We start from the raw sequence: 22332 nt of genomic DNA, 5'->3' as shown, positions 1-22332 counted from the left end.
AAGGCAATGGCAAACCTCCTCTGAACAAATCTTGCTGAGAAAACCCCATGATAGGTACACCTTAGGGTCACCATGAGACAGAAATAACTTCAAGTCACACAACAACAACAACAACAACAACAACAACATTGTACCCTACTGCTGTTACTCTCTGCCACCATTCCTCTTCATGCCAGTTGAGAAGACTAATGGCTGGAATCCTATATGGAAGTTACGTCTTTGCAAGTGGACTTACATATGTGGAATTATAATTCGGGCAGTTTTATAATACATTGCATGTAACCTGGGGTTATTCCTAGAACCCAAGACTCAACAGGACTCACAGTAGTGGAGAAATGGCTTGGCCAGAGAGGTCCGTTGCAAGCTTGATGGACTGTAGCCAATAATGTGATCCTCACCAAGTGTTATTATGCAAGCTGGAAGGTTTAATTTACCTTCCTCTTGCATCATTTAACCCATGAAGAAGCGGTAAAGCAATGATCGAGGATGGATGTACCCTCTATAAAAAGAATGTATCACTAGAAATGTGCATACAGGAGAACGATTATCTTTATAAATGTTCATACACTATAAATGCAAATGTTCATGCAATACAGGATAGCCATCTCATTCCTGAGCCGCCTCCTGTTCTGTGCAGCAGAGCAAAGAGTATGCTTGCTAGGACATATACCAAAGATTCATCAGGATGGGGGAAATTTGTCTGTTTCATTGCACCCCACATTTGATTTATGAAAACCTTCCATCCCAAATTTGGATGCATACGTAAGTCAGTTTGTCAAAAATCAAATTGGATGGCAACTCATTTCCCAATGGAGAATGTTGTATGTTGATGCTGTGCCTGGTTGAAACAAGGCAGCTGGATCTCAAACGCTGCAGATGTAGAACTTGGAAAAATTACTTTTTTGATTACAATTCCTAGAAACCGTAGTCTAATCCCCCCCCCCCCAACTTCTATGCAGCAGATCATTTATTTGGGATTCTCAGAGTCGAGATTCAATATATGGATCTGACCACTAGATTCAAGCCAAAGGAATAAACTATGGGTAAAATACTATGACTTACTCTGGGTCACGCAGTTGATCCCATAAATGCTCTCTGGTCTGGCTGAGTCATTGCTCAGACCCATGAGCTGAACCTATTGCTCTTTGCAATTGATATTGGCCAGAACCTCCAGGCATAAGTTGTGCATATGTCCAAATTACATATAGAAGGGACAGCTATACTCATTCACTGTTTCTCATACAGTACTTTGCATTACAATGGTATTTATTACATAGTGCTAGCATTCTCTAACTTTCCTGGCAGACATAGTACACCCCTATATCCGTGGGGATACATTTCTGGACTTACTATGGAAACGCGAAACTGCATATAAGAGCAAACTATACTGAAATGAATGACTCCTGATGGAAGTTGACCATATAGTCACACTGGAGGACCTAGAAATTCTTGGAGAGAATGGCTCTGCAGGCATTTCTAGGTCCTTCAATGTGACTCTATGGTCAACCTCTGCCAGTAGCATGCCATAGAATCATGCTTAAGGCCCTAGAGAATGCCTAGTGAGAACTTATTTTTTCAGATGTGGGTAAGGGAAACCATGGGTACCAGTCCCACAGATATGGATGTTGCACTGTATTTACCCTACGTTCAGATGGTATAGGATCGGAGCTATGATGTGCTTTTGTGTGAATGGTTGAGAACTGAAATCCGCACCCAGCAAGGCTGGGATCTAATGCCTTTAGTCCTCCAGAATAGGGATGCTGGTAGCAGCCGTGATCTTGGCAGCAAGCACTGGTTTAAAATTTTATGTCATTTCCCTCTAGATGCCAGAGGCTCTTAAAAAGGTCTTAAAACCATGTGTTCAGGACACTTTTAAATAACTTACAGCGTCTGTTTAAAGACCCTGTTTCAAACCTGGCACTCTGTCCTCTAGATGAAGGAGCCTCAACTTTTTAACGCTCTCAGCCTTTAAGGAACAACCATTCCCAGACTGTTTAGAGGCCTTTTCCAGTGTTTGACATCTGCAAGGCGCTGGGAAAAGCTAAAACTGTCCACGGAGAACCGTGCAAATATGTATTGATCTCAGCCCTGCATTCATTTTTGTTTTAATCCTCAAGTTTTCTTTCTCTGTCCTGAACGTGAAGACATTTGTGGATTTCGATAAGGAGAAGTCGTCTTTCATGCATCAGTTTCATAGCCATCTTCCCACCCGATGCAGATAACAAAAACCATGTGGGAAGCCTGGTGAAGATATCATGTTTATTTCTTGCTGAAGACTGGTTACTTACATCACAATCATGGATAATTTAATAGGATCTTATACTCTCTGAAGAAATCTAAGAATAAATATGAAAAAAAAGAAAGAAAGAAAAATATTTTATTCCAATGGTCTCCGAAGACGGCTGATATATCTCACTTTTCTCTCTCTCTCTCTCTCTTAAAGATACTCTTCGATTTCATGACGAATATATAGACTCTCTCTCCAAAGGGTAAAAAAATCCATCTGAATCTTGTTACTCACCACAAAATCAAAAATAAAAGGATCCATTCATTGTCCAAAGCAAAGGTTAGCTATACATTAATGACGCCACGCAGGGAGTGCTCAGTGTCCAAGAAAGCATCCGAGTCATAGGCAAAGGGCTCTCCTTTGTCGAAGAAATAGTAGTGGTTCAGTTTTGCTGCCTCCGGCATTAACCTTCTACTGGTTCTTCAGGCTGGAAAACAAAATTCGGAGAGAAGGAGCAACTTTTTATGCAGCTGCAACAGAAACTGGAAAGCAAATAACTCTGAGGATTTGGTACTGGTACAAAGTATTGGTTATTACCTTTAAAGCCTGACTTTGGGTCCGTGTTACCTATGGGATTGTCTTCTCCTATATAACCTGCCCCATACACTTAGGTCCTCTGGGGGACATTTAATTCAACTGGCCAGGACTATACTTTCAACTAAATAAAATTCATCATCATCATCATCATCATCATCATCATCATCATCATCATCATCATCTCATGCTTCAGAGTAAGAACCAATGAATCAATTTATTTTGATTCCTCCCACCACCACCACACACACATTCAGATCTTATTTGTCTATTAACTAAAATGCCATGCACCCTACCTTGCACTTATGGATTTGTAACCTATTGTTATTGGACTATATTCACCTATGGTCTGCATTCATGACCACGGCAGTATTGTGTGTTGTTTGCCTTCAAGTAATTTCCAGCTTATGGCAACCCTAAGGCAAACCTGAGAACCAGCATGATGTAGTGGTTAGAGCATTGGGCTACCACTCTGGAGACCAGGGTTCGATTCCCTGCTCAACCATAAAACCCAATGGGTGACCCTGGGCAATTCACACTCTCTCAGCCTCAGGGGAAGGCAATGGCAAACCTCTTCGGAACAAATCTTGCCAAGAGAACCTTATAATAGCTTCACTTTAGGGTTGGCATAAGTGAGAAACAACTTGAAGGCATGCAAGAACAATAAGATGAACCTATCACAGGGTTTTCTTGGCTCAGAGGGGAGGTTGCCATTGCCATCCTCTGAGGCTGAGAGAGTGTGACTTGGCCAAGGTTACCCAGTGGGTTTCCATGGCCAAGCTGGGATTTGAACTCTGGTCTCAAATGGTCAAACCACTACACCATTTTGGCTCACACGGCGGTATTACCACGATCATAAATCACCTCACCTTAAAATCCAGGGAATGAATCCATGCAACATGGAGGGGAGGTCTGTATTCTGGGTGTATGGGGCGCTTCAGATTGAAGTGAACTGTGAATTGAACCCATAGAATCATAGAATCATAGAGTTGGAAGAGACCTCAAGGGCCATCCAGTCCAACCCCATTCTGCCATGCAGGAAACCTCAATCAAAGCATCCCTGACAAATGGCCATCCAGCCTCTGCTTAGAAACCTCCAAGGAGGGAGAACTGAACCGAACTGAACTGTGGATCCCCAACACCCAAACTAAACGCACCACCCTTTAAGCTGCAATCCTCTATTCTATAATGCCTAACAGTAAGAGAACAAATGTCTTCTTCTGGTGTATAGGAAGGGGGAAAAATTCAAGCAGTCACTCAAACAATGAAAAATGGCCCCAGTCTACAATCAATCCGATGGCGTTCAAAGGGAAATCAAAGCACTTAAGCAGATCAAGATAACTATTTCCCCCTTACACCAAAGAAGAAGAAGAAAGGAAAGATTGGAATTTGAAATCTCATAATGATAGATATATTACACCCTCCTTTTTCAGAAGCCGGGTAATTATTCAGACACTTTGGAGCAGCACAGAAGTAATGATAAATTAAAATGCCTTTAAATCCCAACTAGCTTTTATAATTATTCATCTGCCGGAATTATTATGGTGTTACAGACTTCTGGTTCATATATTACTCACTTCCCCGCACGAAGAAGAAAGCGCACAGCATAAACTCGTGGCTATTAATAAATGTCACAGCAATTCAAATTGTCTCCCCCCCAAAAAACCCGCCACATCTTTTGGTTTTAATTTGAGACATATGTGCTTTATAGCGCCGGTGCTTAACCAAATTTCCTGGCGTTTAATAGAAAACTAACCAGGGAGAGAGAAAGTGGAACGTCTCCCCGGAATGGATTTTGATTATTCTGTAGATTTCTGCTTTTAAAAGGGAATGAAGATGAACACAGCGGAGGAAATCGTTGCCCAAAAGGAGCCCAATAAAAAGGTTTGGTTTTAGTGGCTCTTGTAAAGCCGTCCTTTGGAATGGGAGAGACCTTTCTGCGTCTGGATGGTACGTTTTCAAAAGTGCAGGAGAAGCCAAGGACCAAAACCCTGAAGTCCCATTAGATACAATGGCGTAGTAAAATAGCAAATTAGAATCATAGAGTTGGAAGAGACTGCAAGGGCCATCCATTCCAACCCCATTCTGCCATGCAGGAACTCCCAATCAAAGCATCCCCGACAGATGGCCATCCTGCCTCTGTTTAAGGGTATATATAACTCCCTAATACACAATGACAAAATCAAGGTTTGCTTTTTGGAATTACATTTTGTTTCAAGCTGCAGATGATGGAATCTATGGATGCACAATCTGTGGATACAGAGGGCTGACTTTGCTGGGATAATATCTTTACCAGTGCAACTAAAACACAACCCAACTGACATCCTGTTGGTTAATCCCACCTAGAGCAGATCCATTCAATGAATTGTGGAATGGCGAGTCAATGATGTTTATCACACTATACTCTTAACGAGCCATGATTCCAGTGTGACTCCTCTAGCTGCCTCCTGTTGCATTCTGGGATTGGCAGTTTTAAGGAGGGGTATTTAGAATTCTCAGGCACAGAAGTTCTCTGCCTAAGAATTCTAAATACCCCTCCTTAAAATTGCCAATCCCAGAATGCAGCAGGAGGCAGCTAGAGGAGTCACACTGGAATCATGGCTCGTTAAGAGTATAGTGTGATAAACCTCAATGTGTAGACGAATAAAAGGGGTTCAATGAGTCTATTCTAGTGAGGACTAAAAGTGGATTTAGGGCAAAGACTTAAATCCCTTTGGATTTAATGCCAGGTTATGTTCCTTTTTTGGAACCTCGATTTATCCAAAGAGTCAAAGCAAAGTCCATCATTTTGTCCTCAAAGCCTGGCCTCGACTTATACATGAGGTTGACTTATAGGCGAGTCTGAATGTAAGTGATAAAACCACGTCAATATTTTTCTCCTCCTTTTTTAGACGGCATAAGAGCAGAATTTGGTCTTCCTAGCAGGAAGTCAAAGAAGACTACTTTAGAAACTGGCACCATGCTTTGGAAACTGTTCAGTCTTGGGGTCTCTTTGGGACTGGGTCCTTTTGGATCACGAAATGGATGTTTCAGCCAGCTGGCCAGGCTGCTGAGCTTCCTTTTACCGCTTTCCCTACCGGTTGCAAGCTCTCTGAGGCTCCGTCTGGCTCCTGGCCCAGTCTTCAGGAGGTTGATGGCAACTATTCCAGCTTTCCTCCATTCTAGTACCTTCTGTCCTCCGCTGGGATGAAAAAATCTGTTACAAGTCCTTTTTTCCACGCAGCCGTTTTCTGAAATCTGAAGTTCTCTCTAGCTTAGATGGGGAATGTGTGAATTTTGTGATGCCCTTTGGAAACAAACAGATGCAAAATTTCCTCCCTCTGCACTGGCTCAATTCAGTACCCACAGCTATTGCTAGCAGAGAAATGAGGACCATGATAGGTCTAGCTGCCATATCTGTGTTGAATAATGAGGAGAAGAAGTGGCAACCCAACATGGTTTCAAACTCAAGGATTCAAAAGCCACCTTTGCAAGAGTTAGGCACTATAAACCCTGGGCTGTCTATCTTGGTTTCTCCTACCTTTATTTTTCCCTCCATCTTGCTCTAAGAGCAGCACTTTCCTGGTTTAAAAGATTGCAAGGGGTCTTGCACTATTTAACCTTAAAAAGAGCTTAAGAGGAAGAGCTTAAGAGCAAACGTCTTTGGAATCAACCTTGCCAAGAAAACCCTATGATAGGGTTGTCATCAATCAGAATTGACTTGAACGCACACAACAACAGCTGCACAACCCCAACCACAACCTCAGGTCCACACATCTCAACCCAACTAGGTGCTGTAATGTTGCTTTCGAATCCCAAGCATAACCAGAGTGAACCTTTATGATGGAAATGCAGTCATAAGGGGAAAGTGACATTTCCTCCGGCGTGATAGATATAATATTTTGATTAGCTCAGATCTTGGGATGACAAAGCAGCTTATGTTAACAAATACCAGCTCCAATTAGGCATCTGTGCTCACAGGCTAAATAAAACCAAGAGTTACTATGCGGCGTGTCACACCAGCCCCCATTAAGTCACCCAGGCGTCAGCGGAAGGAAAAAATCGCAATGTTTTTGTTGGGCGTCTGGGTAAGGAGAAGAGCCCTACTTTCTCAGTCAACACTTGGGAGGGTTGCTCTATTTCAGGATTGCATGGGAATTAAGCACCGCAAAGAGGAAGGATTGAGAGGTGGAAATAAAAAACTATACTATACAATGATAAAACAGATTACACTTGTCCCTCCATATTTGCTAGGGTTAGGGGCACAAAAACCCAGTGAATATGGCAAGACCGCAAATAACAAGAACACCATGTTTTTACCTGAGAGGACACCTCTCTAAGAATCTCTAGGTCCTCCAAGGCAATTCTGTGGCCAACGTCCAACAGATACTGACCATAGGACTGCGCTGGAGGAGCTACAAAGGCCTAGTAGAGCGTTCTCTCTAGGAATCTCTAGGTCCTCCAAGGCAACTCTGTGGTCAATGTCTGACAGATACTGACCATAAGACTGCGCTGGAGGAGCTACAAAGGCCTAGTAGGCTGACCTCTCTAGGAATCTCTAGGTCTTTCGGTGCAACTTTTAGTTAAAATTGACCATAAAGTTGCACTGGAGAGACCTAGATATTCCTAGAAAGAACATATTAATCAAATCCGTGGATAATGAAATCCGCAAATATCAAAGCCATAAATATGTAGGGATGAGTGTATTTAGATAGAATTAAAAATACAATGTAAGTAAAGCAGAGGGTAAAGCAAAATAAAGCAAGGTAGAAGGCAGCAGGAATAGAGGAAGATTAGATTACAGATGGATAGACTTGAATCAGGGAAGTCATGGCCCTGAATCTGCAAGACCTGAGAAGGGCTGTCAGTGACAGAAGTGACTTGGAAGTCTCTCATTCATAGGGTTGACATAAGTCAAAGTGGACTTTATGGCAGTTAATGACAGCAAAAGCAAAGTGACATATACAGTACATGTCATGAAAGCACACAGGGTGATAAAACAATATGAAAGTAAAAGCCAAAGTTTTAGAAAACAAGGACATTTTCAGCTGGGATTAAGTGGGATTTGACACAGTGTACCTGACAGACTTCCACCTTCCAAAGTCTGGTAGCCTTGTCAGTTGGGGGATTCTGAGATTTGTTACCCCAAAAAGGAACATTTGCAAGCTCTAACAGGGACTGTGAATCAACTACATGGAGTATGGTTCAGTGGCACAGTGTTCTCCTCAAATCGTTTCCTTCTCCTTTTTACAAAATGCATCCGTGAAAGCTCCTATCTGGAGCAGAGGAGCAATTCAGGGGAGGATTTATTTCTTATGGGAGTTTTTCCGTCTAAAAATTGCCCAACGCCCCAGCTGCTTTTGAATACCGAAGGAGGTGGGGAGGACAGGTTGTGATGAAAAATTACCGGAGGGATTGTTATTAAGAAGCCTACACACACCTGTTTTCTGCTGCAAATCCCCTCCCCTCTTTTCTTAGGAAAAAATATGAAGAAGAAATCTGGTTAAAAGCTATGGCTGCAGTCCTCTATGACTCAGTGGAGCATAATAAATCCATGTGCAGACCTACAATCTGGTGACTTATAGAAAATTATTATCATCATTATTATTTGAGTCTGAGGTTCTCTTTCCTCTTGGCCATTCCATGGCAGAATCCCAGAAACACCTGGATACATCCCTGCAGCCAGATGCAAAATGATGGCATCATTAGACATTATTTCGGAGCAGTAAATATGTCAACACCCAGGTTGGCATCACATTCAGTAGTTACAAGACTGTAAACCAAATTTACAATCTTATTATTCTTGGAGAGTCACGTTTACAGTAAGTAATGACTGAACGTGACCCTCCAAAACCTACCTTTCCCATCGGGCAATGCCCCAAATGAAGGGGTTCCAAGGTGCCGTAGGTGAGGGCACTTGGAAATGATGCCTGGCATTTGACATCATCTCCTTACTAAGTAAACTTAAGGGTTTGTCTACACCAAGGGAAAATGCTTCATCGAGACATGGTAACCCATTTTTCGGGCACCTTTTTGGCAATGATGTTTCCAACCCTGCCTCCTGCAGCCTACAAGGCTGCGACCACCAAAAGCAGGTCCTCTGCCACCCTTCCTTATCACAACCTAGCTGGCTGGCAAGAGAAGGGGTGGAAATGGTATCTGCACATGCCCTGATTTCCAGGTGAATGGACCCTTTTTTCTCTTTGGGGCTGCTGCCTGGTAAAGTTGGGGGGTCCATTATTGTCATGGCAATAATGCCACCATTGCGAATATGTAGGAACCATGAATACAGATCCATTACAGATGTGTACCTCCATTTTATGCATCTGTAAATCTGATCCTGAATTCTGACTAATGGCTGCAATGTTCTCCTGGTCATGAAGCACATTTAGACAAGCAGTTGTGGCATGACTCCAAGGAATCTCTCCAGCTGCCTGTTTTCAAGATCAGGAGAGTGCTGCTGACATTATGTTCAGCACTTGATCTGTAGCACCTTGGCAGCCCTTTGCTTGGGGATGCTGCCAGTCTAAACTGGTAGGTTTCGGCAGGATGGCAGCATTTTCTGAGGTAGCTATGATAGTCGAACTCTGTTATCATAGTTACAATGCACAATCTCAGCTTTTGTCTGGAAATGAAATCCATAGTACAGATCAAGGGTGCATCTGAAACTAGGAAGAATCAACACACATGTTTGTCTGAACTAATGATGTCTCCAAAATTGGGACTGGGCCCAGGGCTCTGTCAATTTTGGAGTGCCACCAAAAGGAAAGAGGTAAGTTGTTAGATGGCTTCCTCCACCTGTTTTGAAGCTGGAGCACCACGGAACTCTTGCCATCCACTTACCACTGATCTCCATGGAAACTAGGCTGATTGTGAGTCCTGCGATCAGCACAAACAGCACACTCAACAAACTGTGGGGCATCTCAATGCCCCATGTGTCAGGTTTTTGTTTTTTTTTTGCGGGGAGGGAGCTCTTTGTTTTTGTATGGGGAGAGAAGACCATGTTCCTTCCAGGAAGAGCCACTTACACAATGCCTCAATCATTTGGGCTTGTATCCCAAGTCCCTAATTAAAGTTGTTATCTTTGTCCTCCATGCCAGATGTTTCGGAGGGTCTGGACACATTTTAATGCAAAAGCCGATAGATGCCCCAGTTGCTCACAACAAGCCTGCTATTCTGAGAGAGCATCTCCAAGTATAGCAACCAATCCATAGATAGAATGAGACAAGTTTGAGGAAAGCTCTTCTTCTAGAGATTAGGTCCTGGCACGCCTGAAATAAAGCATATCCAGCTTTCAATCAATCAATCAATCAATCAATAAAGCTAAAAGCCCTGCTTGACCTGCAGAGATTCAGCATAGTCTCCAAACTGGAGCCAGAATGTTCTCCAGGGTCTCTTTCATGCCACAGTTATAGTGTTATGATACCACTTTAACTGCCATGACAACATCCTATGGAAGCCTGGGATTTGCAGTGTTGTCACCATGGTTGAGCGTTGGACCAGGATGCCGAAGACCAGGGTTTGGGTCCCTCATCATCCATGGAAACCCATTGAGTGACTTCAGGCAAACCACACTCTCCCAGCTTGAGAGGAAGGCAATGGAAAACCTCCTCTGGATAAATGTTGCCAAGAAAACCCTGTGAGAGGGTTGTCTTGGGATCGCCGTAAGTCAGAAACAACGAGATGGTACTCCATTTCCAGGCACAAATCAGACTGCTGGTTTTGACCTATCAAGTCCTATACAGCTCAGGTCCAGGTTATTTGAAGGACCATATGCTCCCTTATGAAGTGGCCTGTGTTTTGAGATCTGTTGGGACGGCCTTTCTCTCTGTCTCACAAATACATTTGATGAGAAGATGGAAGAGACAGGGCCTTCTCAATGGTTGCTCCAGGCTCTGGAACTCTCTTCCCAGAGAAGTAGACTGGCACCCTCCCTACTCTCTTTTCATAAACAGCTGAATGCTTTTCTCTTTCCACAGGCCTTCCAGAACTGATTGTCTATTTTCTAATTTTGGACTAAGTTTGTTCCAACAGCAACAAACAACAATAGTAATAGTAGTTGCATAAGTGGTAGTAGTAACAGTGTGTTTTCTTGCATTTCTAACTCCATGACGCTTCCAAAGTTGGTCACGACGGAGGCGTGATTTAGTTTAAGCAAAAAATCCAGCATGCCTTCAATCCTTGTTACTTTGTGAGATCCCTCTGGGAAATCATCCTGGCTAATGTTGATCCATGTAATTCACTTCTGTTAATGAGAGCGAAGGTCTCCAAAAGCGACGGGCGGCTTCGTTTTCCAGCCCAAAGCGTGACCTGCATTTTGCTGCCACGAAGCCAAAGAACAGCCAACCTCTCGCAGCCCTTTTAAGCCCTTGTCTAGTTGGTCGGCTGCCAATTCAATTCGAGATATCAAATTTATTTTGATAATGTTAATGAGAAAATAAATTGAACACATATTAGACGTCCCTTTAGAGGTGCTGTGGACCAAGGCTTTCGTCCGCCGGTTGGAAACGGAAAGCGAAAGGACATGAAGCAAAAGCTCAGAAGCCAAAATACTGCCAGATCTGGCACAACTTGGCTCACAGCAAAGATCACAGCTTCGAATATCTCCAGGGAAACAAGTTAGATAGGATCAGCTCCTGGGCATACAGAAACTGTTGGTGTTTCTCTAAGGACATGAGTCCTTTAAATGAGTCAGATCATTGGTTCATCTGGTCCAGTATCTGGCTGGCCAGGTTCACAAAGGCTGCATCCTCACTGCATAAATAAACCAGTTTGACACCACTTTAACTGCCATAGCTAAGTGCTATGGAATCATGGGAATTGTAGTTTGAGAAGGCTAAATGTCTCACAAAACTACAGTTCCCAGAAATTCATAGCACCAGCCACATTCCCACCAAGCTGACTGGTGAGCATTTATACACAGCGATCAAGCCTTAAACCCCAGATGTCAGGAGTCTGTCTGCAGGGAAGGTGGCTGGCATGATGCCATCCTTCATCCTCTCTATCTGGCCAGCAAACCAAACACTTTTGTTAAAAAAAGCCCACAACAGCAAATATATAACATCAGTCAATGCAACTGCAAAAACACAATTATACAACAGATCTAAATATATGCAAAGCACTGAAGGGTAGAAAGGTGTAAACATGAAATATGAAGCAAACAAGGTAAGGAGGAGGAATCAATGTATTACATAAACAAATGCTGAACCAAACACGGAAAACAAAGACAGTAGAGCATCAAAAATCACATCTATATCTATATCTATATATATGACTTCTAAATGATGTCCTGTTTCAATGTGTCTTCTTCGGTAAATGTCTGGTTACTAACTGTAGGAAAAATTTGCAAGCTGCTTTGAAACATTAAACCCAACAAGTCATAATTGGAAATGATTAGACCTTAAAGATCTTGAAAAACTTTGTCGCCAGTCAATCAGTCTGGAAGATAAAATCATTCAGCGTTTCAGTGGATTTGTATTCGATTACTCCTTACATTGTTTACAACGTATTTCATGCACACCATTGTATAAGCCATTGTATTCCCTATTACCATGTACAAATGCAAATGCTGGACGGTAAAGAAAAGAGATAAGAAGAAAATGACTCCATTTGAGATAATGTGGGGCTGGAGAAGAGTACAGAGGATACTGCGGACAGCCAAAAAGGCAAACAAATGGGTCCTCGAACAGCAGATCAAGCCAGAAATCTCTCTAGAAGCCAAGAGGATCAAATTGAGGTTGTCATACTTTGGCCCCATCAGGCACAACTCATTAGAAAAGACCATAATGCTGGGAAAGGTGGAGGGAAGTAGAAAGAGAGGAAGACCACATGCTTGATGGATGGACTCTATTAATGAGATGTTGGACATGAATTTACAGGACCTGAGCAAAGCAGTGGAAAATAGAGAGCCTTGGAGATGTCTCAGCTTCATGAATCAGGATTGGCTGAACACACCTAACAGCAACAAAATCCCTTTGCATCTATCCATGTTTTGCAGAGAAAGAGAGAAAGAGGTTCTCAGTTTGTTTGTTTGTTTCAGTGAAGTTCTCATCCTGCGACGGCTGGCTTGCCGTTTGCATGGAAACCTGATATCTCATGAGAGCTTCTCCTATCCCAAAACTTGAAGCAACTTTATACAGGCCAGCCTTAAGCGCCCCAAACTTGGCAACCTTGTTTGTTTAATATTGGGATGGGACCCAAGGACAGACTTTTCAAAATCCATTGAACAGATGAGCCATTTTCTTTGAGTTTGGGGGAAAACGTGAGATAGTTAATGTTCCTCCTCCTCTTCTGCCTTTGGTAATTTTTGCAGCAAATGCATTCCAGACATGCATATCTCAATCCACAGAATCTCTGATTTCTCAGCTCCAAAGAAAACAACTCCAAGAATAAACCTAGAGAGGAAGTGAGAACGATCAAAGCAATTGCTTGCTGAAAACTGGCTGGGCGAGTGTCTCTAATTGTCATTTCTAATTAAATTTGTGAACATTCTTGCTGATGAATTTGATAATATCAGGTTTCCTTTTTCTCCACTTTATTAGTGTCTCAGGAGGCACTAAGCAAATGTAAATCATGATGAATAAGTGATGAGAGATTACATTGAGAAGCAATGATAAGAATGTTAATTTGAAAGAAAACAAGCCAACAGATGGGAGACAACTCTCCTTGCGATGGGGAGAGATGGAGCCGTCCACTTCCAGTTTGCACAACTTTCCCACAGCTTCATACCTCTCTTTCATCCCTTTTCCACACCAATCTGCAAAATGGTGTGGGTTCCCCCAACCCCAATCCACACAAAAATGCGTATTTAAAATAGGCTTTTAAACACATGTTTTGGAACAGACTTTCTCATAAAAAGTACACACTTCTCATGTAAGATCTGTCTTTCGAAAAACATTCCGGTACAATTTTTTTTGAGCCAAGTGCTGCAGCTTAAATTATGCAAAGGTATGAAATATGAATTAGTTATGTTGCCATGCAGTTGTGGTGGGATCATAGTGCTATAATTGTGCAGTGCGAAAGGAGCTTCTGGACAATTCATTTTGATAGTTTTTTGGGGGGGTTTCAGGCGATGTGGCCATGTTCAAGAAGAGCTTATGACATTTCACCAGCATCTGTGGCTGGCATCTTCAAAGAAATTCTTTCTCTGAAGATGCCAAGCACAGATGCTGGAGAAACGTCATAAGCTCTTCTCGGACATGGCCACATGGCCCACAAAAAAACTATGGATGCCAGCCATGAAAGCCTTCGACTTCACAATTCATTCTGAAATGGAAACCAAATGAGATCTGGAGATACCTCTCTCCCTTGTGAAGATATACCTAGTCAGTAGGATGTGTCAATGGGAATCATGGAAGAGCGGGACCAGAGCATCACAAAAAATCCAGCAGCCCATCATGACTCTTCTCTAGAACTGAAAAGACTTGAGTAAGGAATGGGGACTACCACTCCCAGATTTCCTCCAATTGGAGATTTGGGGAGTTGCAGTCCAAAAGAGAGGCAGTGTGGTGTAGTGGTTTGAGCGTTGGCCCACAACCCTGGAGACCAGGGTTCACTTCCCAGTTCAACCCTGAAACCCACTGGGTGACCTTGCGCAAGTCACACACTCTCAGCCTCAGAGGAAGGCAATGGCAAACCTCCTCTGAGACAATCTTGCCAAGAAAACCCCATGATAGGGTTGCCTTAGGGTCGCCATAAGTCAGAAATGACTCAAAGGCACACAACAACAACAAAGATGTGTATGCACCATCGCCGTTCATTAACTGAGCCGGCATGTGATCAGGTCTTGCTTTACAGTCATGATATCTGACATTTCTTATCATCTCCTCTGTCCGCATGCGCTTCTCGCATTCCAATTTAAGTCAGGTTAACTTTTAATACATCTCTTTGGAGCAAAGGTGTACTTTCCCTTCGTAAAGCAGAGCAGCCCAGAGGAGTAGGAAAAGGTCTAGAGAAAAATCATTTGCATGATCTGAAAAAGCAAAGCAATGAAAAATTCAGTGGAAAAGTTTTGGTCAAGGCCTTTCATATTCATAGACACTGGAGGGACGTGCGGAGGAAATTACAAAGAGAAATACAGAACATTACCAAGCCAGAAAAGGAGATGATCTCGGTATGAAAGCAAAAGGGGGAAGGTAGGAACAAGAAACCAGACATATTCCTGCAAGAAACCTGGAGGAGATGTAAACCTTAAATTAGAGGAATGGTAATGGACTCTGACTCAGTTGGATTCAAGACATCTTTTGCACATTTGCTCTTCCAGAAAGGTTTCTTAATCAGAATTTGGTGGAGGTGGAATCCTGTAGGAGTGTTCCTGAGGACTGTTTTCGAATTGTTTTGGGTGGTGGGTGGGAACTGCTCAAACACTGAAAGAACAGTCTCATATATATATATATATATATATATATATATATACACACGCCCCTTCGGATCTGCGCAATTGCAAGAGAGCAACAGCGAGATGATGGCACTGCAAGGGCAGAACTGCACAATCACACCATCACAACACTGCAGCATCGCAAAATTTCACATACAGAAGAGTGTTGGAAAAAATAAAACATTACAGAAAAACTCTATTGGAGATTTCATAATCTCATACACACACACACACACACACACACACACACACACACACAGAATTGTAGTGATGTGAGTGTTGGACTCTGACCATGGCGATCAGTTTCAATTCCCCACTCAGCCATGGAAACCCACTGGTCACACAGTCTCAGCCCCAGAAAAAACCCATGATAGGTTCGCCTTAGAGTCACCATAAGTCGGATATGACTTGAAGGCACACAACTACTATACAGTGCGCCAGTGCCATATGCGAGCACGCCATATGACTTGTCCTAGGTCTCTTTTACATTACACAATGATATCAGTGTGGTACCACTTTGCTTTGTCATGTTCCATCCTATGGAATCCTGGGATGCATAGTTTGATGAGGTCTTCAGCAGATACTTTTAATGACCACCCCAAACTACAAATCCCAGGATCCCAGAGGATGCAGCTGTATCAGTAAAGAGGAATTATAGTTCTACAAATGTATAGTGCAAAAGAGACTCTAATTTCCAGAGTAAACATGGTGGAAAGGGATTAAAAAGATGGTGTTGTTCTGACCTGGGCTGCAGAAATAATACAGTTTGATATCACTTTTATCTACCATGTCTCAGTGCTATGGAATTCTGGGATCTGTAGTTTGGTGAGATATTTAGAACAAACTACAAATCCTAGAGTTCCATGGGATGGAGCCATGATAAAGTAGTGTCAGACTGGATTATTTCTGCAGTGCAGACGCAGCCCTACTCAGTCTTATTTACTCATCAATGCAAAAGTGCCAACAAGATGGGGAAGAAATAGACTCACTTGGTCTGATGTTTGGAGCCCTTCAGATGTGCATGATACTGTTCTATTGAGTTTAGAGTGACGCTGCAGATGTTACAAGTATAGCTCCGCTTCAGACCTGGGAACAGAATGCAACAGAATTAGCTGCACAAGTTCTTATCACAATGACATGGGCACAACGGTTTGCCAAGGGGCTCAAGGGAGGTTCTCACAACAGCTAGCCAGATCACTTTGGTGGAAAGCAGGGCAAAACTGCAGTCCGTAATCGCAAGAGCATTTTCTACTTGTGCCTCTCAGCAATCCTTTCACATCACACGAACTGCAGAGCTATATTCCACTTCAACTGCATGCTGCATCCTATGGGATCCTAGGATTTCTAGTTTGGTGAAGCACTAGAGCTCCCTGGCTGAGAATTTTAACCAACCCTCCTTAAATGGCAGAGATTAGGGTCCCATAAGATGGAACCTGGGCCATTAAAGCAGTATCATACTGCTCTAGTTATGTAATGTGAAAGGGACATGAGAGGTCTCTCCAAGAATAAGATATGATATAAGATATGATAAGACACTGATAGCTTACTCTCCAAGAAATTAGAGACATAGTACTTTTAGTCTGGAAAATCAGTATGCAAAGGGAACTTGTAGTGCCTTTGAGACTAACTGTGCAAAACTAGTTGTAGCATAAACTTTCATAGATCTGGCCTTCCTGCTGAAAGGAGTGTGTTCAAATGAGCGCAGGAAAAGGATTTATATTATGGATGCCCATATTTGCAATATTTGTCTTCATATATAGGGATCATTTCCTTGGTATTCTTCCAGCTATGGGAGAAAACGAAGGCTTATATACAGTTATTTGCACTTTGTGAAGCTTCTTGGTAAAACATTCCATGCCGAAATATACATGGTTTACCAGAACCAACCAACCAACCGACCCAACAAACCATGCTCTTTGTCCAGAAAATGTGATTTCTGTGCAGGAAACACTGTGTTTCTATGCAAGCTGTTTCTTGCACACAAAATGCATGCACCTTTGTTTTGTGCATAGAGCATATTTTCAGCACAAGCCCCATAGATTTTGCACAGGAAAAACAATGTAGGTTTTGCGCAAAATAATCCTCCAAGCACCAAACAAACTTGGTTGCCATTATGCTCTTAGCAGATGTTTCTCAAGCACCAAGAAGTCTATTATTCTGCCAGAAAGAAAAATGGGACCGCTTCTATCCCTAGAGACTATGGCTTCCATTAAAACGTAGGCCAAGGATTGAATTGTTTTCCCCACTTCAGCCTCACCTCCCTCTTTATACTTGGTTGCACAGGGATTTAGGCAATGGGCAATGTTGCTATCGATGGGAAAGTTAAGCATATTGCATATATGTTTGCGTTGGTATCAATGGGATGTTCAAATGCTTGATTTCAGCTGGATGGTGCCCAAGACATACAATATTGTATTCTGTTTCTCCATTGCTTCAACAGATGGCTCTTCAGCCATTATCAGTTAAACATATGTTAACAGTAAATGCTTGAAATATGATGACGATCTCAGACAAATTCTGCAAATCTCTAAAAGCTGGGGGTGGGAATACGGTTAATTGTTGATTATCACCTAGATGTGATTGTTTGCACTCAGTGGCGGATATCTGCAAAGTGGGGAAAACAAGTATCTGTTCAAGATGTTGACAAAATTCATCTTCTTTACTCCATTCCCCTGGGAATTTCAGCATCCACATAGTTTGGGTCAATCCCTCCCTACTAGTAGGAGCATGGTTGCCTTCATTAGGTTGAAGTTGCAGACTGGTATGTTTTTGCCAGGTGCACAAAGTGGTTTGGCATCACTTTCACTGCCATGGCTCCTTGCTATGGGATTCTGGGACTGCATTCTGCTGTGGCCCTGGAGCTCTCTGCCAAAGAAGGCTAAATGTCTCACACAATGACCGTTCCCAGAATTCCATAGCCTGGAGCCATGGCAGTGAAAGTGGTGCCAAACCACTTTGTATGCCTGGCAAAAATGTACCAGTCTGCAACGTCAATCTTCAATTTCTGCAGTGCGGATGCAGTCAGAGTTACATGGTTTCTCCCTCTTATGTTGCTTTTGAAATGTAACTTCATCACACTACAAAGAAAAGTAATTAATGTAACTACTTGTTACCTATAATTAATTAAATCTGCATTCTATCCCTTACTCCTTCTACATTCCTTCCCTCCCTCCATTTTCTTTCCCTCCATCCCTCTCTCCCTCCCTCCTTCTTTCCTTCCTTCCTTCCTTCCTTCCTTCCTTCCTTCCTTCTTTTCTTTCTCTCTCTCTCTATGACATATTACTCTGAATTAATGAGGAACAGTAGCATAGTGAGCGGAACCCCTGCTTTGCATGCAGAAGTTCATCTATTTCATTTCATTTCCCTGCTTCCTTTCTCCTGGCATGAAAGCTTATAGATGATAAAAGGGGGGAGAAAAAGGAAAGGGGAAAGAAAAAGCTAAAAACCTGGTAATAAAAAAGTTAAAACACAATTAAACAATCATGACATTAAAACACTATTAAATTTTTGAAGGATGAAGTCATTTGAAGGCAAACAATAAAGTTAAAAATAGAGCACATCCCTCCCACCTCCGATAAATAAATGACTCCCCGAAACCAATTCATCACAAAATGCCTGCTTGGAAAGAGAGAGAAAAAGTCTTTGCCTGCCAGCAAAAGGAAAACAAGGGGGTTTTGCAGGTGGTGAAAATAATCTGTGTTGAATCTTTGTTGCTCAGGTGCATTTCGAATGCATCTGATGAAGTTTGGTGGGGTTTGCCGAAACATAATCAAAACTAATTGGGATAATCAATATCGGGGGCTTTTAGTTTGTATCATTGGCACTGTGAATAACTGATGTGAATAGAACCGGGATAAACTGGCATAAAACTCTGCATGCATTGAACGTGCTTTGGATACATCTGCAACGTCAACTCCATCTTTATTTGAGCACTTGCACATGTGAAGACCCAAACCGGCAGAGACGCACATGGGACTCTATCACACGGAGGAGGCAAGCATCATTAAAACGTGATTAAAAAGTGGTAATAGTGCAATCGTGGGAAGATTATCACACTCCCGTGCACTTCTCCTGTTCGTGTCCCATGCGTAAACTGTAATGGAAGTGTCATTGGGTAATAACAGGAGCTATTCTCTGAATAAACTTTGTCAAGAAAACACTTCAAGTGTCAACTTGAAGGCAACAATGTAGGATTCTCAGCAAGAGAGCGCTCATGTCTCACACCACACTAGAAATCCCAGGATCCCATAGGATAGTGTCATAGGAGTTAAAGTATCTGAGACTGCATCCGCACCACAGAAATAATCCAGTTTGACACCACTGTAACCATCATGGCTCAGTATTATGGAATTGTGGGGACTTTACTTTATTGTGGCATTAAAGCTCTGGTGCCACAACAAACTACGGCTTTCAGAATCCCATAGCATTGAGCCATGGCAGTTGAAGTGGTGTCAAACTGGATTACTTCTGCAGTGCGGATGCAGCTAAATTGCTATAAATTGTGTAGTGAGTGATCTTTAAATAGAGGGAGGGATATAACATTTTAAATAAGTAAGTAATAAGTCGGAATCAAGGAAACACACACACACACACACACACACATCATGGCACAACTATCTGGAAAAGGGATTTTACTGAACCCAGTTTTTCAGGATGCAAAATCCCAATTGTCTTTCTGCCCATGCAAGGACTCAACCCACAATTTTTAGACCTGCAGATGAGTCAAACAGGGATTCGTGTCTGAAGCCAAAGAGGAGCTGAGCAGGACTAATTGCTCCTCTTGTTCAAACATAAGCTTCCATTCTTTTCTGTACATTGCCTCCTGGAGTGCAGCTGTTCATCAACCTGAACAAATGGATGCCTTCAACTGCATTGAATCTCCAGACAAAGAGTAAGGATTCGGGAAGGCATTCCTTTCACTTTGCTTCTGATAAGAATTTACTGGAAACAACTAACTTTCTTACAGCCGACCTTCTACTCTGCATCCATGGATTCAACCATCCATGAACTGAAAGCATATAGTCAGCCCTCTGTATCCACAGATTCTTTATCAAGCATCAGTGTCTTGAAAATATTCAAAAAGTATACAGATTCCAAAAAGCCAACTTGATTTTGCCATTTTATATAAGGGACACCGTTTAACTATGTCACTGCATATAATGGGACTTGGGCATCCACAGATTTTGGTATCCATGGGGAGTCATGGAACCGATCCCTAGCAGATACCAAGGGCCCCTATAAGTCCTGAAAAGCAAAGCTTGATTTTGCCATTTTATTTAAGGGACACCATTTCACGATGCCATTGTATTTAATGGGACTTGAGCATCCATGAACGTTGGTCTCCATGGGGTGGTCCCAGAACCAACCCCCAGTGGATACCAAGGGCCCACTATAAGTGCCCAAAAGCAAACCTTGATTTTGCCATTTTATATAAGGGGTGCCTTTTGTTTTGACTACTGTACATGGGAGTTCAAAGCCAGACATTTTCATTATTATCTTTATCATTATCTTTATCATCATCACATAGCCTTTTATATTGGGAAAATGGATTAAATGCACACAAGTGGTTAAACCACTGAAATTAAAAGTAACTAGTTATTTCAGCTTTGAGTCTTCTTGTTTTCTTGACTGCGCAGTATCTAGTACACTAAATTTTCTTTAATACCTTTAGAGGGTATTTTTAGAAAGCACTGACAAAAACACAGTGTTATTGTTAGAAGTGTCTTTGGATGTGCTGATTATTTCTGACACTGTTTCTATCTGACTTTCATTCTACTCTTTTTCCTTCTTCTTTTTTTCTTTCTTTCTCGTAACCAAATGATCTGGGACAGAAAATGGAGCACTCACTCAGCTCACAGAAACTTTCATTTTGGAAATTAGACCACTTCCGACAGACGAATAACAACACTTGGTCCTTATATAACATTGTTTTGCTGGAGGCCTTCCAAAACACTGAATGCATGGATCGCGGAGAGATTTTGTGGCCCACTAAAGCTCCAAGTGCTGGATCCGAAAATGGACATCTGATCCTAGTCTCACCATAGAGGTGAAAAGGTTCCCAAGGGCCATATAGTCCATCCCTTTGCCCATGTAGGATGCTACTGCCAAACCACTCCAAGAGGTGACCATTTCACCTGTCCAAAAATGAAAGAGTCAAGGGAGAGAGCATCATATCCCTTGGATGGCTGGTCAATGGGGCACTGAATCCATTCCAAGTTTTGCCTAGCTTGAAAGGAATAATCCAAGGTCCTGAATCATAGGATCATAGAGTTCGAAGAGACCCCAAGGGCCATCCAGTCCAACTCCATTCTGCCATCACAATCAAAGTCCTTCCAGCAAATGGCCATCCCACCTCTGTTTGAAAACCTCCAAAGGAGGAGACTCCGCCGCTCTCCAAAGCAAAATATTTCTTCTCAGGATGTTCTTCCTATTGTTGAGGTTGAATCTCTTTCCTTGGAGCTTGCATCCATTGCTCCATCTCCTAGTCTCTGGAGCTGCAAAAAACAAGCTTGCTCCATCCTCAATGGGACATCTCTTCAAATATTTAAACATGGCTATCATGTCACCTCTTCATCTCCTCTTCTCCAGGCTAAACAGACCCAGCTTTCTAAGCCGTTCCTCAACAGGCATTATGGTTTCCAGATCTTTCACCATATTGGTCACCCTTTGGATTGCTCCTTGAAAAGGCCACCATTAATATCTGGAATGGATCCACTGCGCCACTGAAATGGAAGCCACCATCTTCCTCTGGTATGTGTCCGCACACTGTCCCATTCGAGGAACTAAAATTTCTCTGTTTTATCGTGCCTTGCAAATGCAGACTAAAACTTTACCTGAATGATTCATAAGAAGCCACTGGAATCAATGAAAGCCCATTTTAATGAGTGGGACTGAAAATTCGGAGAACATTGGTTTGTTTTTACTTCTTGTCGCGGTGCATTCCTTTCCTCTGGAATGAAATCAGATTACTGAAAGTGGCCTTCCCATCTATACGCAACCTCTTGCTCCGCTTCCTTTATTAAATTTTACATGACTTTGCCCCTTCTCTCACATCCCATGCGCAAAGGGCAGCATTATTGTTTTGGCATCATGTTGCTTTTTTAGAAAGAAAAATATTGTACAAATGAATTACAAGGCAAGTGATTCATCAAACAAA

General features: G+C 42.4%; 1 protein-coding gene across 9 annotated transcripts in view; it reads right to left on the bottom strand.

Annotated features, from left to right (window-relative positions):
- ZMAT4 (zinc finger matrin-type 4) overlaps window positions 1-22332 on the bottom strand; it is a 114393-nt gene that overhangs the window by 1486 nt on the left and 90575 nt on the right. For 3 of the 9 annotated variants that reach the window (XM_089537816.1, XM_089537817.1, XM_089537815.1), the window contains exons 6-7: window positions 16166-16262; window positions 2138-2714 (exon numbers count right to left, since the gene is read on the bottom strand). In XM_089537816.1, coding sequence (XP_089393942.1) covers window positions 2699-2714; window positions 16166-16262 — 113 coding nt within the window. In that variant the 3' untranslated portion in view covers window positions 2138-2698. Of the gene's footprint in view, window positions 1-2135; window positions 2715-16165; window positions 16263-22332 lie in introns of those variants that run through there. The other 6 variants (XM_089537818.1, XM_089537819.1, XR_016282302.1 and 3 more) reach the window with 5 other exon arrangements.

Source organism: Sceloporus occidentalis, unplaced genomic scaffold (genome assembly GCF_023333645.1).
Source record: "Sceloporus occidentalis isolate IW3139 unplaced genomic scaffold, rSceOcc1.0.p SCAF_9, whole genome shotgun sequence".
Taxonomy (NCBI): domain Eukaryota; kingdom Metazoa; phylum Chordata; class Lepidosauria; order Squamata; family Phrynosomatidae; genus Sceloporus; species Sceloporus occidentalis.
The sequence above is the reverse complement of the archived record's forward strand: the minus strand, read 5'-3'. Positions and strand labels throughout refer to the sequence as shown.